Source organism: Ammospiza nelsoni, chromosome 21, assembly GCF_027579445.1.
Source record: "Ammospiza nelsoni isolate bAmmNel1 chromosome 21, bAmmNel1.pri, whole genome shotgun sequence".
In the NCBI taxonomy this organism is placed as follows: domain Eukaryota; kingdom Metazoa; phylum Chordata; class Aves; order Passeriformes; family Passerellidae; genus Ammospiza; species Ammospiza nelsoni.
The window spans coordinates 4,266,064-4,280,673 of NC_080653.1; the positions used below are offsets into that span (position 1 = coordinate 4,266,064).

The following is a 14,610-nucleotide window of genomic DNA, read 5'->3' on the forward strand; positions in this document are numbered from 1 at the left end:
TTGTAATGGGAACCTCACTCTCTCATCCTCTCTTTACCACACTCTTGCCTTCTCTGTCTTTACTTCTCTCAGCCTGCTCTGAGCTGTGTTTGGCAGCTCCCAGCAGGGCCCTGCCCCCAGGCCCTTTGCAATAAACCCCAAGTTCCTGACCTGGCTGCAGAGATCTCTGCTCTCTGTCCATCCCCACCCCCATCCCACCCTCGATGCTCCTACACTCAACCATCAGCCTTGCAATCAAGGACTCTGCTGTAACCTGGGAAATTTGGTTTATTCCATAACAAAAGTTTCTTAAACTACCAGCAATCCACATCAGTATGAAAGGTCATGGTCACACATCCTCCCTTCCCACTCCCATCTCTAGCCACTTCACATTTTTCTCAAAAAATTGTAATTCCATTTGTGACAAGTGACAAAGTCACCTTAGGAAAATTTTCCACAGCCAAGATCATGTATTTTGGTCTGCACTCCTCTGATAGGACATGACACCCTTAGCCAGGTCATGCAGAATCAGTCAGATTACACAGGAGCAGTGGAAAACACAAATTACTTCCCCATGAAGGGACTAGAGCTCACAGATAACAAAGCCTTAACCACAGAAGGGAATGAAAAATTAAAAAATAAAAAAACCCAGCAACTCCCTGTCCTGTGGAATGACCTTAATTTTATAATTCACTTTTTAGAGGCAGAAGAAAGTAATTGTCTCTGGCATAAATTGTTAAAGACACTGGCTAAGGACATCTGCATCAAGTCCACATATCCCAGTTTATGAATTGATCCTGTCTTGATTTAAGGGCTGGAAGTAATGAAGAATTCAATAGGTCTCTGAATCCAAGTGAGCATTGTTTCTGCCTGTAAGCACTGATCTCACTGTGCCTTTTGCTGTGCCTCTGACAGGAATAACTCTTGTTCAGCCCTTTGGAGACCATGATCCCTTTTATTTATTCATTTTCTCTCTCATGGGCTGCCTCCATCTTTCTTTAGAACTCCTGGAATCCTTTCCCAAAGTAATTTATAAATGAAATGTGACATTTCAGGAGTGGGCAGAGATACACAGAGATCCTTTACCTGCACTGAGTGGCAGTGAGCATTCCCTCAGGGCACAGGACTAAAGCACATTGCAGTGCCTGAGCTACTCCACAGGGCAGGGGAGCTGCCCTGTCTGCAGTGGAAGGAATCACCAGAAAACCAGAAACAAAATAAAAATCACTGAGAAAATCCACACTAAAAGAGAACTGATGCCTGTTTAAAATTATCATCTCATTCCAAGCACAGACAACTCTGAATTATGGCAAAAATTAGATTAAATGCTTTTCCTTAGGGTTTACCATGTGTGATCAGATGACCTGCCAATGCACACTGCTAATGCACTTTCATGCCATGAATTAAGCAGGCACCCTGTTCAACTTCTTTTGTGCAACAGAAGAGCAGGATAAGTTCAGATCCAGAGCACCCACCCAGCTGTGGATGTCAGGCCCTGCCCTCCTTTTGCATCCAGGAACTCAGAACACGACTTGAAGGGAGAAATCCCAAGAGCAAAATTAGCTCTAAACCACATTAGAGACACAGAAATGTGCTGCAGGTCAGGATGTGAACAGTAGGAGACCCCACAACTCATTCCCACTCCCCCAAGAGACAGATAATGGATGCAACCTGGATAGACCAGACAGAAGAAAGAATTAAAATTAAGACTGAGTTATTTTTGTTCTTTGCACCTGGCCCAGTTCACACAGGGGCAGTGGAGAAACATTCTGCAAGAGCTCTTTGGGATAGGGCAACTGAATAGATGAAGTGAAATTCTACCCAATTCAAGATGTGAAACACAAAATTTAAAATCTAAAAAAGATCTTTCTGTACAGTTTATGTTAATCTGGAGAAAATAATCTGCCTGGTTCTGTATCCTACCATTTTTTGTAGCAAAAGGAGAAAATAAATGGCACATTTATTAAACATTTACTGCTTTCAGGGAGTGGCAGTGAATTGATGCTAATTAGAGGAAGAAATCTTAATGATACCTGTATCATATGTGTGCTTGCATATATATAAATATTTATGCACATGAATACACATTTATATATGTGTATATATGAATATACTCTAATATATTCTAATATGAATATATTAGACATAATTTTGCATGTGTAGCTATTTTATGCAAACACAGTTTTGCAAATTAGGAGTACAGTTTCCAGCTTAACTGAAGAAGTTATTGATGGTTGAAACACCACAAAATGCTAAAACTTGGTATATTTGGTGTGGAATTCAAGAGACAAACACTCCCCTCAAAGCAAAAACCCAACATGTAGCAAGCAAAGAACATGATCTCCTTAGAAAAACATATTGGAAAGAAAGAAAATGAAAGCTTAAACCAGCACCACCAAAAAAAAAAAGAAAAATACTCCACCCTATCCCTACTTAAAAAACCATTTTGTTCTGATGGACAGGAAGCAGTTGGTAGCAAACCTCTTCTGTTCTTGGAAGACAGAAGTAAATTATAACTCTAAATGGGCATTTCAATACTAAAATAGACCTAAATTCAAACCATGCACAGCCTGGTTTGGACATCCCACAGAAACTGGAGGTGGGAGAGCCACAGCAGCCAAGGAGGAAATCTGTGGGATTGCCCTGGCTCATCCCTGATTCCAGGTTCAGCACAGGGGATGGGCAGGGTGGCTGAGCAAGCAGCTCTGCTCTTTAAATAGAGGTTCAGAAAGGCCAGGGATGGCTGCTGACATCTTCCTGTGATGAAACCAGCAGGAGATGGTCTGAAAAAAGGGGAAAGCCAAGGAGAGATCACCCTTCTCCCAGGAAAAGGCCACGAGACAAAGAGGGAAGTTCTGATGTGTGACAGTGTTCACAGGGGTCTGAGGATGAGGGAAGAGATGAGGATCTGACTCCATGTTTCAGAAGGCTTGAGTTATTATTTTATGATATATATTACATTAAAACTATACTAAAAGAATAGAAGAAAGGATTTCCTCAGCAGGCTAGCTAAGAATAGAATAGCAAAGAGCAATAACAAAGGTTTGTGGCTTGGGCTCTCTGTCTCAGTCTGCTCACTGTGATTGGCCATTAATTAGAAACATCCAACATGGGCCAATCCCAGATGCACCTGTTGCATTCCACAGCAGCAGATAATCATTGTTTACATTTTGTTCCTGATGCCTCTCAGCTTCTCAGGAGGAAAAATCCTAAAGAAAGGATTTTCCATAAAAGATGTCTGTAACACTGATGTTTATGTGTAAGTTTGAATAGAAACTCTACTCTCTCTAGCACTCTGCTGCCTTTTCTGGGTCAGGAAAATTCAAACTGGCCTCTTTCAGCACCAAAGACAAAGAAAACATGCACTAACACTGTTCAGGCACTGACAGAACCTGGAAATAGCCCAGTTGTCCCTGCTGCTCAGAAAAGGGAAGGCCGGGATCCAGAGAGACCCTCCACAAAAGCCAGGCAGACACTAAAAAAATTACTAAAATTTTTTAGACACTAAAAAAATGTCTAAAAAAACTACTCCTAAATGAAGAGAAATGAGGCTGCTGTGGTTTCCAGCTCCCAGCACCATGGGGCAGAACACCTCCACCTGCAGCCCTTGGATGGTTTGGGCTGGCTGTGTTCCCCCATTCCCAGGCATTCCTCCCCTGCCTTCAAATCTAACCTGCAGCACTTGGAGTATTGTGTGGAGACACACAGAAAAACAACAAGAACCTCTGGAAATGCAATTTATCTTTGGCTATAAAAATAGGGCAGCATTTTGTACTAAATAAATAACTGGGTTTTATTTTTAGGGAAGGTAATCAGAATAAAAGCAACATTCCTACATGCCTATGGCACAGCTGAGCACCACTCTGTGCCTGTTTCAAGCCTAAAGGAAGACTCTGACTGCACAACAAAGCATCAAAGCAGCTTCTCCATGGCAGGTCATGACCATTTAGAAAGAACTGGTGTTTTAAAAGAAAACAGAAATATGCAGAGCAATTTTTTTTGCATGAATGTCAGGACTATGAATAAACTGGAGGATGACTTTTCTCAGCAAAGTCCTAAAGAGACTGTGTTTGAAATAGAGGCACTTTAAATTGCTTCGTGGCTCTTACACAAAAATTCCAAGCCCCTGTCCATCATCTCTGCTTTTGAGATGTGGTATGGATGAAACCCCCACTATTAGCTCCAGATTCCCACAAAGCCCCACACACTGCACATGTCCCAGAGTGTTCCACACTTGCCTGCTGCACTGAAGCTCATTCATTGTTGCTGTTATGAGGCAGTTTTAATGCTGCTTCGGGGTTCTGGTAATTTTAAGGCCAATTTGCAAAGATGGCTGATGAAATCTGTTTCATAATTAGCAAGCTCCACACAAAACATCCCCCCTTTCCCCAAGCACCATCTGAGCATGTGCCTGGGAGGAGATATGGAGAGTTGTGCTCAGGAGAATCAGGGCTGTTTTGTACAGATTTGCATTCAGAACAAAATCAGCCTTTCAGGATCTCAGGCAGGGCAGAGCTCTGCAGCACCGACAGCTTATCAGAGCCAGCACTTGGCACCTTGGGCTGCAGAAAATACAGGAGCAGGGGAGGCAATGCAAGCACAGAGCTAGGAAGAGCCAACAATTAAATTGGAAGATAATAAGCAAACATCCTTGTTTTGCCATGGAAATTAAACTTGCAAAACCTCTGGAGGTCCTTAACAACTTGCCCAATAGGATTCTTAAGCAGTCATGGGATCTGTAAAACTTGGGAAAGCTGTGAGAGATCATCTGGGAGGCAGTTTCCAAAAAGCCTCACTCCTGACATAATGAAATCAGTGTTCAGGCAGTATTGAGAGCTTTTATGCATGAAAACAGGGTAATATTTATGTATAGGATGAAAGTGTTGTTAAGCTTACGCTAATAATGCTTTTAAACTCCTTCCCAGCCTCAGGCAAGAACAGACACGCTTCTGATTACACCAAATAAATAGTAATCAGGAAAATTAATTTGCCAAACATATAAAGTGCATCTGCTAAAGCATTTCCACATTTTTGTCTGGCAAGGACTTCCCACCAAGCTGTCTGTCAAACGTGGCTGCAGCCTTGGCTCTCACCTGTTGTCATTCTGAGCCCCCTCTCATCCCCTGTGTGCTCTGTCTGCTCTGCAGCCTCTCTGCTTCCAGCTCTGGCCTCATCTAAGTGATGTTTACATTTATTTCTCTAAAACTTTCACAAATCCACTCATGCTGTTAATGCATCAAGCTGGGCATTATATACAACACTTAGTCCATTTTCCAAAACAGACCAGGGAACAGTGAGCTGAAAAGCTGGCAGCAATTACCAAAATCCATTTTTTCAACATGGCTTTAGTTTCTTTGCTGTATTTTGGAAAATTGAGCTATTATTTCCAATCATTTCTTATGGAACTCTTTTGCACTAAAGCAACATAAATAACTGCAAATGCATCCCTACAAAATGGAAGTGACTATAGGATGCTGGCAAGACAGATGGCAAATCCTATAAAAGCTGTTAAAAAGCTACAGGACATTGAAGTCACATTGAAATCAACACAAAAACCTCTGTAATTAAATGGGACAATGATGGCAGCCCTAATACCCTTGATATAACAGAGCAGTTGGTTGAAAATATCTTTTGGGGTTACCTTGAGACAACACAGGTCAAATTTCAGGTCTGTCTCTGGCCCAGATTTTCTGGAAGACCTTGAACATGCCTGACAGGATCCTCCCTCCTGGCTGGGACCACCTCAGCAGAGCCCTCACCTGTGCCAGCCAGTGCTAAGAAGGGCATAAACCATTTGCAATTTAAACCTCTCCCCTAATTCTGAGTGGAGAGAGCTGGGATTGCTCCTGGGAACACCACAGCCAGCGGCAGGATGCAGCAGGAAGCTCTGGCAGGAGGCAGGAATGAGCAGCTACACACATTGTACTGTCACTTCTTCCTCAGCACAGCTGTCTCCAGGCTGCACATCTGGGCAAGTGCTGAGATCCCAATTATGAATGGCCACAACAGCCTTGAACTCAGCACAAGCTGCAAAATCCCCACAGAGCTCTGTCCCACCACTGCTGACCTGGCAGGAGGAGCTTTGGGCATTAAAAGTACACCCAGAGTACACTGACAACCTTTGTTTCTCTGAGCCACTCTCACACTGAGAGGAGTGGGTTGAACCACCCACCCCACCTCTCGAAGCGTTCCCTGCACAAAGGAGTGAAAGATGGAAAGTTCATCAGGCAATGCAGTGAGGGCAACTGCAGAGCTACTTCAAAATATAAACACAGCCTTGAACTTCAACACAAACACAGCTTAAGCACAGAGGCTTGGAGTTCTTTGCTGAATCAATACATCAACACCATTATCTTTGCATCTCAGAATACTGAACCTGATTGTTTCCTTGCTGGTGTTTGCATAACCAGCAAATACAAGTCAAGGGAGTTTTCTATTGATGCCAGACTGATTATATTTTTAGTTCTGTCAACAAGCTGACAAAAGACCTCAGGAAAGTCCTGTAATGGTCCTGTGCCTCAGTGCCTTTCTTTTCATACAATCAGCAACACCTCCTTCACAACAGGGCTTCAACAAAGTTATGTTTGATGGGCTCTGATGGAAACCTCTGCAAAACATGCAGAGCTCTTGAACAAATGTCCAGACTATTTCATGTGAAAATGGGGCTGCTGAGGTCAGCTTGCGGATTTGAAAGACTTAAAAAGCTCTGTGGTGGAGAAAGAATAGAAAATGAAGGACATGAGTTGAAAAGTTCCCTGACAGTTTCCTCTCGGACAAGGTGAACATGGTCCAAAAATTCTCTATACTTTCTTTTCCTCTCTGCTCTCCCAGAGGTGGGCTTCTATTGTGTATGTGTTGAATGGTAGGTAGATGGGCTGCCTTTGTGGTCACAGGAGGGAGGGAAGGATTTCCTATTGCAGAACAAAGCTGAGTTATTGCTAACAAAGCCCACAACCATGCTGACTGTTAGGAAATGCTGCCTGAATTCTCTGCATGTGGGGTTTGCACAAACTTAAAATTTTGGGAAATTATTTGAATTCAGAAATGTTGTCCTTTCTGAACATCTCTCCCTGGTGCTCAGAACAAAGGACAAAAAACATCTTTTTTCTTTCTTTCTCCCTATGTCACTTTTCAGTAAGCAAAAATAATAATGAAAACCAGAAAAGGCTAAAGTAGGGATGAGGATCTAGAAGAAATTGTGAACTTCAGGTTGCTCTTGCAAGTTGCCAAACTGCTCTGAGCACAGAAAGTTGCTGTTCCAAAGTGCACTCACCATTAGTATGTCTGCTGTGATAGCCCAGTTTGAGAACAGAAGAGTTTCTCCGATAAAAATGCAAATCTGTTGTAATAAAACACACAAAAAGGAGAAGATTTATTCACTTGACATTCAGAGGAAAAATAACCTGCCACAAACTTTCTTTTGTTGCTTATTTTTCTCATACCTACACAGCACACTCCTTGTTACTGTTGTGGTTTATCCTGACTATCAAGAAACCATAGACTTGTATCAGAGCTCTAGAGGGCTGAAATGTTGTTATTGTAAACTAAGTTTATGATCTACAGAGCAGCTAAATTAAAGGCTGACACATTTGATTTTAGAAGAACATGAAAAACCAGCATGAAGAGAAAGCCCCAGGCTTGCATACTTAGAATCATGGAATTGTTGAGGTTGGAAAAGCCCTTTAAGGATCATCAAGTCCAACTTGCACCATTCTTTTCCAAAAAGCCAGTTAGAAAAGGCAAGAAAGCCACAGCTCCCCAAAGCACAGCTATTTCCATTCCTGGGAACAGAGTTTTGTGTTCAGCTCTGCAGCAAAGCAGCTGAGGAGGATCCCTTCCCTCCCTGGCAGCCTCACACAGGTAATATCTGCCCAGTGGAGACTAGAATTGACTCTGGGCTTTGCTACATCTGTGTCTTGTGGTGAGATGCAATCCTTGGCTCTGTGGAGATGGTCAGTAAGAGACATTAAAAGCCACAGAACTGTAGGAGTGGCAGCTGTGCCATGATGTGACCACTGCCACTGTCCTTCCCACACACCCTGAGGTTGCCCAAACCCCTCAGACCACCCCATCCCTGCCAGGAATAATGTGCTTTATTTAGCAAGTCTTTTGCACTGACCTACAGAAGCTTCCTCTACTTGTTTCTAAAATTGTCTTTGTTTCCCAAATACTTTCCCTCCCTATCCCCTTTTTCTGTGACTGGATCTGCTTCCTCTGTGATGGTGTCCAAGCCAGTCATTACAGCCCAGCTGCAGTTAGGAAATCTCTATTTCCATTTTCCCACTGCCCATGGGATGGGCTTTCCCTAGAAATGACAACTGCCAAGGTGAGAACACATCCAATAAACCAAGGTGCTCTCAGGAGTTGAAGCCATGTGTCCCATGGGTACCAGATTCATACTCAGACCTGCTCTGAAATCTGTCCTGCTACAGCTTTGCAGCTGCTCTTGCTGGGTTCTGTGGCTGGAGAGACCAAACTGAGCTTGGAAACATGGAATCACACTTCTCAATGCAGCATCAACCTGTCCTGCCTGCTCCCAGTGCTGCAAACAGGCAAATGCTGCCTTCAGCTGGTGTGAACTGCACACATTTGAATTGCTACAGGCAGCAAGAACGTGTCCCTTGTGCAGGAATTTAGCACAAGTCCTTTAAATAAATCACTGAAATGCTGCAAACTTCAGAGCACACCAGTTCTGAGCTGATGAATGGGTGTTTCAACAATCCATGAAACATGTGATTAATGGGTGGGTACTGGTAAAAGGAAAAGAGGAACAAGAGGAAGATCAAAAAGTAGGATAGAAGGTACATTAAAAAATGTCTGCCCTTCAGCTGCTGATGGGGGCTTGTAAAAATGAGTTCACCCACTGCAAAGGGCATGTGAGGATATGTGGCATTTCTGCAGAAGGGAGGCTCTAGGGAAGCTTCCAGCAAATAGGGCAGCCCCAGAGCAGATTATAGCTCTTGAAATGCTCAGTTTGGACTCCTCACACACTTTTTGAAGCCCCATTTTACACTGAGACTTCACCTCTACATATACATCTGTTTCTGGCTCCAGCTGGGCTGTGTAACATCTCACCACGTCCATTTGGTGTCTGATTGCTCATCTGTGCTTTTCTGTTTAAGTGATCAGTTAGCCAATCCTGACTCCCAAAAATGATAAATAAAGCAGGTTTCAGAGTGGACACACCAGCAGCTCTCATAGCAAGTTCTAAGCAGGTGACAAATGGCTTCCATGACTGCTTGCAAAGGGTGTATCTGTCAATATCTTCATTATTTGTATTTCTCTCTGAAATGGTGGATAACACACCCTCCTGAATTCGGAGCAATTCTGCCTCCAGCTCAGTTCTGGGCAATATTGATGCCTCAGAAGCAGGCAGGTCACCAACAACATGACAACAGAAAGTCCCTGGGGTTGAGACTAAGATGCTGTCAAAGCTCTCTGGCAAGGTTTTACCTTGGGATTTGCTGTTTCTGCAAGATCATAAAATGTCTTTGAGGAATTGAAATAGATGTTGAAATTGAGGAATTTGGAACAGTGTCAAAGGAAGGCAAAGCAGAGCATCTCTCTCCAGTCACTTGGAGATTTAAACAAGTGTAAAATCTGCAGCTGAAATGTCTCAGCAGTGTGAGATGATGATGCCACACACACAATGGGTTTCCAGGGACAGGTTTGAAAACCAAGTTTCAAAGAGTTTGTATTTCAGGAAAAGTGGGACTTACAGATATGCAAATTGGTGCTTTAAGGAGCTGGATTACAACACACAAATCCACACACTGCAAGGCAAAGTGAGTAAGTGATTGGACTATACAGCCAAGCAAGATAATAAAAGAGAAATACAGGTGTCTGGGCAGCTAAATTATACAGAATTGTTGTTTTAGTCCACCTTGCCAGCCACTTTACCACTGCCAATAATTTACTGCATCAGTATGAAAAGATTGGCTGGAAAAAGTCACCTGCCTACCTGCCTCAGGTGGGAGTGGCTGCTGCAGAATGGGAACAGCAACTGCCCCCAGGGACCAAAATCAATTGCAAGAAAGGACTGAGCAGGAGAGAAATAATACATGTGCTCAGGGCAGGGAGAGGGCAGACAGTACACAGCTTGTAAGGAGCAGGGTGGAAGATAAAACCCATAAAACCAAGAAATGAAAAAGCAAGGGCTCTGCAGGCTCTTGCTGGAGTGCTGAACACTTCATTGAAGCTGATGCCTGTATCAGTCAGCAGTGAAGCTCTCAGCTGTTGACTAAAGCAGGGAGGAGATGGTGATCTGGTGGCCACTGCAGCTCTCTCTCCCAGTGAGACAGAACATCATCTCATGGGAGCCCACCTAATTGCTTGGAAGTGAGATTTTTAAGGCTCTGAGCCAAGGAGGGTTGCAAAAACATTCACTGTCAATTTTTGCACGGTGTGATCCATGGCAGAAGCCTAAGGACAGTCACAGTACAGAAGGTTGGCAAATACCACCATGCTGGGGGACAGACACTGCCTTGCCTTCCACAAACACAGAACTCAAGGATGTGAGGCAGCACAAGCTGTCAAGGAAGATATCAGAGACAGGAAAATCAACCCATAAATTTTACTGTATTGTTTCCAGGAGGAGATTTCATCATGGACTTTGAGATAAGGAAGGTAACCTAGCCCATCATTCTGTCCACCAGCCACAGAATACTCTTCTCTTCATTATGGACCAATGAGACTTAAAACAAAGAGCAATGAGAAACTGCTACACCATGCAACCTGGCAGTGCAGGTCCCCTACTCCCATTCTCCTTGAAATACAAGGAATTAAACTCTCTGGAAGTCTGCAAGATTGCAACAGCCCTTTGAATGGCATGGGAAAATATGAGTTTGTGTTAGAAACTTGCCTTGGAAAGTCAATTCAGTGTGGCTCTGCTACAATAATGAGACACTGGTAGCTCCAACCCAGACCTGTCCCCTCTTTCTGGGCATCAGGATTCCAGCAGCAGAGAATTTGGGGCTATGGAGAGGCAGAGCTTCTTGCTTCAGCCTAACAGATCACAAACAGGCTCATATTCCCTACACCCCCTCCATATGCAGCTCTAACTTCCTTTGCAAATCATTGACTCCTTATTAGATTTACTGCTCATCCATAATAAAATAAATTGCTTCAAGGATTGTTTAAATTATACAATCTATATTTATATACTTAAACAATGCAGAATAGTCACATGGCTATTAAAAAAATAGAAAAAAAAAGATAAAAATGAGATTAATAGCCACCTCCTGCTGCACAATTTCTGAAAACAGTATTTCCAGCCTAGAAAGGGAGAAGTTTCTGTATAAAGAGACTGAACACCACAAATGAACATGTCTGTCACTAGGTCTGGGAAAGGAGAAAATCACAGCTCTGTCTGCACAAAGAGGTGGAGGGAGCAGGTGAGGGGTGTGATAGATCAATGAAAGGAGGGTAACCAGTAACACCCTCTCCCAGGTTGTCTGAGGTGAGCATTTTCTCACCCAGTTCAAATGTTCGTTCACGGTCACAAACCAGAGACCTGAATCTTAAATAGCCAGAGGAGGTATTCCTGGCTGTGCCTTAATGATTTTGAACTCCCACTCTTTCTGGTTGTGCTTGCCCATAACTGTGGCAGCTGCTGAAAGACTCAGCAAATAACCATGGCCAGGCCAGTGTGGAGACACAGAGAAATGAGGAACAGCACTTGGCTGGTCACTTGTACAGCACTCTCCTTGCTGGATGAGCAGGTGCTGCAGTGTGGAATGAAAGGATTTTCAGAAGGGATCCCACTACTCCAAACATCTCATACTTTCCCTTCATAAACTTCTCCCAGGTCCCAGGCTTCTCTCATTCTGACGTTAAAAGGGAAGCAGAGACTTGTTCAGTGCCTGGATTTTTACTCCCTGCTGAAAGCAAGATTCTAGCCCGAGGCTGGATTATTTCAGTGGAGCTTTTCTTTTTCCCCTTAGTCTAACTAAAAGAGGGTTGGTTTAGATGAGATGTGAGGAAGGAGTTTTTTAGAAGGTGGTAAAGCATTGGCACAGGGTGGCCAGGAGGTGGGGGATGCCTCATTCCTGGAAATATTCAGGGCTGGATTGGAGGGGGCTCTTAGCAGCAAAGTCTAGTGCAAGTGGGGGTTGGATGACCTTCAAAAGTCCCTTCCAATCCAAACCATTCTATTTATCTGGATCTATTTGATATCTTTTAATATAATTCAATTATAAGCACTCAGGGAGGAGCCACATTTTAATCTGCTTTTGTGCAGCATCAAGCACTGTAGGTTCCTGGGCAATGTAATACAGATAACAAATTGAAATTACTGGCTTATTAATACTGGCCTGGTGCAATCCACCTGGTTATGGAAATGAATGGCACTGAAAGGGAGCCAGAAGCTTGCCCACAGACAAATCACACTGTAATTGTCATCTGGTACCACTGCAGCTACATTACCCTCACTGCAAGGGAAGTGCTCAATTTTCCTGTACCAAAACATGAGGCAAGAGCAATAAAGGTGTGGATTGAGGTGCAGATAGAAGAGCCCAAAGGCTGTGGGTTTCCATGGAGCTCTGAATTCTGATGGCAGCAGGGATAAGCAGCTGAGATTTCAGGCACACTTAGACACTGCCAGAATGCCAAGAGGCAAAAAGAAGGACATTCAGAAGGGCAAAGAGAACATCCCAGGCTTTCTGCAGGGGACAATGCACACAGCCCTCAAGGAGTTTGGTAGGGTGTTGGGGAAGATGAAACAGGAAAGCCTTATAAATATGATTGTCTGGCAAAAGATTTTGAGAATATGGAAACTATAAGTGAGATTGAAATGAAAGCAAGCTTTGAGATATAACTGGAAAACAATGGTGTGGCCAGCTGAAGGTGATCCCCTTTTGATGGAACAACACCCTCTGCTTGCAGACAGGCCCAAGGGTCAGAGCAGACCCTACAGCTTGGCAGAAGGGGCCCAAAGAGGAGTTTTTAGGGTTTAAAATGTAGCACAGTATGGTGATGGAATGATTCTTATAGGCTGTATGTAAGCGCTGTAGGATTTGTATCTTGTACTAGATTGATTAGTGAGAATGGGAATATTCAACACAGAAGATGATTTATGGTATTGTGACGGGAACCTCGCTCTCTTACCCTTTTACTCTCTTACCCCTTTTGCTCTCTCACCCTCTCATCCTCTCTCCCCTCTCTTCTCTCAGTCCTGCTCTGAGCTGTGTTTGGCAGCTCCCAGCAGGGCCCTGCCCCCAGGCCCTTTGCAATGAACCCCAAGTTCCTGACCTGGCTGCAGAGATCTCTGCTCTCTGTCCGTCCCCACCGTGCTACCCAAGGCTCTTACAGTAGGGGCTGGCATATGGAAAGGATTTGACTCACGTAGGCTCCCACGATGCTGCTCTTGGCTGCCACGAAGATCAGACAGATGAAGATGGCTGATCCCAGCATTCCAACAGCACAGACAAGAGGATCAGCACGCTGGGTCTTGGACCTGCACCATTTGGTGGCTCCTGCCCCTGTGATTACACCCAGGAAGCCAGTGAAGCATGTGATTGCTCCAAAGATCAAACTGTCCAGAAATAAAAAATAAAAAAAAAGGAAGGAGAAAAAGAAAATAAGAGAAAGGTAGGAGGATTTTTTTTTTTAGTTTTTCCCCAAAATGGGCATAGTCTTTGTGTATTATTATTTTATTAGGTAATAGTATTTTATTAGGTATTATGTATTATTATTATATTATGTGTTATTTTATTAGAGATTATTATTTTATTAGGTATTATTATTTTATTAGATATTAGGTATTATTATTTTATTATGTATTCCTTTTTTATTAATAATAATATAATTATTAGGGTAAATTGACTAATTTGCACAATTTGCATAATGGCTTTGCAAATTTTAAATAATACAAATGCTCATGGTTTTAGCCCTTTCCCCCTGCAATTAAGAAAAACACAGCATGTGAAATTTATTATTGTACAAAGGTTTTGATCTATGGGCAAAGGAGTGCAAAGGGCTCCCACTACTTCCTTGGGTGGAACTGGGGTTCCTAGGAAGAGCCCTGAACAGCTAATTATGTATACATAAACTAATTAATAACCTTTCATTGATCCTGTGAGGGGAAATCATGGACAGGCACCAGGAAGCTTCAGGGCAAGGAAACCTAACAAGACTCTTAAACACCAGTGATTTCCAATATATTTTGACTTTATAACTCCTTTCAGGCCACTTCAAAGCAGCTTTTTGCTGTTAGGTAACACATTTGAAATGAGTTAATTTCAATTGAAAGAGCCATGAGGATTCTCCATATGATATGTGCAGGACTTGGATTACAGGGTCGTGGGCAACCACATCAGAGTAACTTGAGGACAGTTCAAAACTGAGGTGTCATCAAGGAGGGGGAAATTCTCTTTGTAAACAGCAGACAGGGAGTCAGGCTGGAGCTGTGTGCTTTGCTCACTGCATTTTTGTGGAATAGCCTGAGCTTGCCTGCTGGACACTCTGGTTGATGGACTCCACACCACTAACTGCTTTAATTGAGATGGGATTATGTTATGGCAAGAAGGTTTCCCTAACATTATTTTCTCTCATGAGCTAAAAAGCAAAAGATCTGACAAAAGGCTCTTTTAGTATCCTTTATTTACCTGAAGGAATGCTTTTATAGCATTTCCT

The 14,610-nt window shown here is 43.1% G+C and overlaps 1 protein-coding gene across 2 annotated transcripts in view; it reads right to left on the reverse strand.

Moving 5' to 3' along the window:
• LOC132082520 (sphingosine-1-phosphate transporter SPNS2-like) overlaps nucleotides 1–14,610 on the reverse strand; it is a 135,533-nt gene that overhangs the window by 31,151 nt on the left and 89,772 nt on the right. For both annotated transcript variants that reach the window (XR_009419816.1, XM_059486824.1), the window contains exons 8-9: nucleotides 13,321–13,510; nucleotides 7,253–7,318 (exon numbers count right to left, since the gene is read on the reverse strand). Coding sequence is in view for 1 of the 2 variants with exons in the window: in XM_059486824.1 (XP_059342807.1) it covers nucleotides 7,253–7,318; nucleotides 13,321–13,510 (256 nt within the window). In the remaining variant the exon portion in view is untranslated. The remainder of the gene's footprint in view (nucleotides 1–7,252; nucleotides 7,319–13,320; nucleotides 13,511–14,610) is intronic.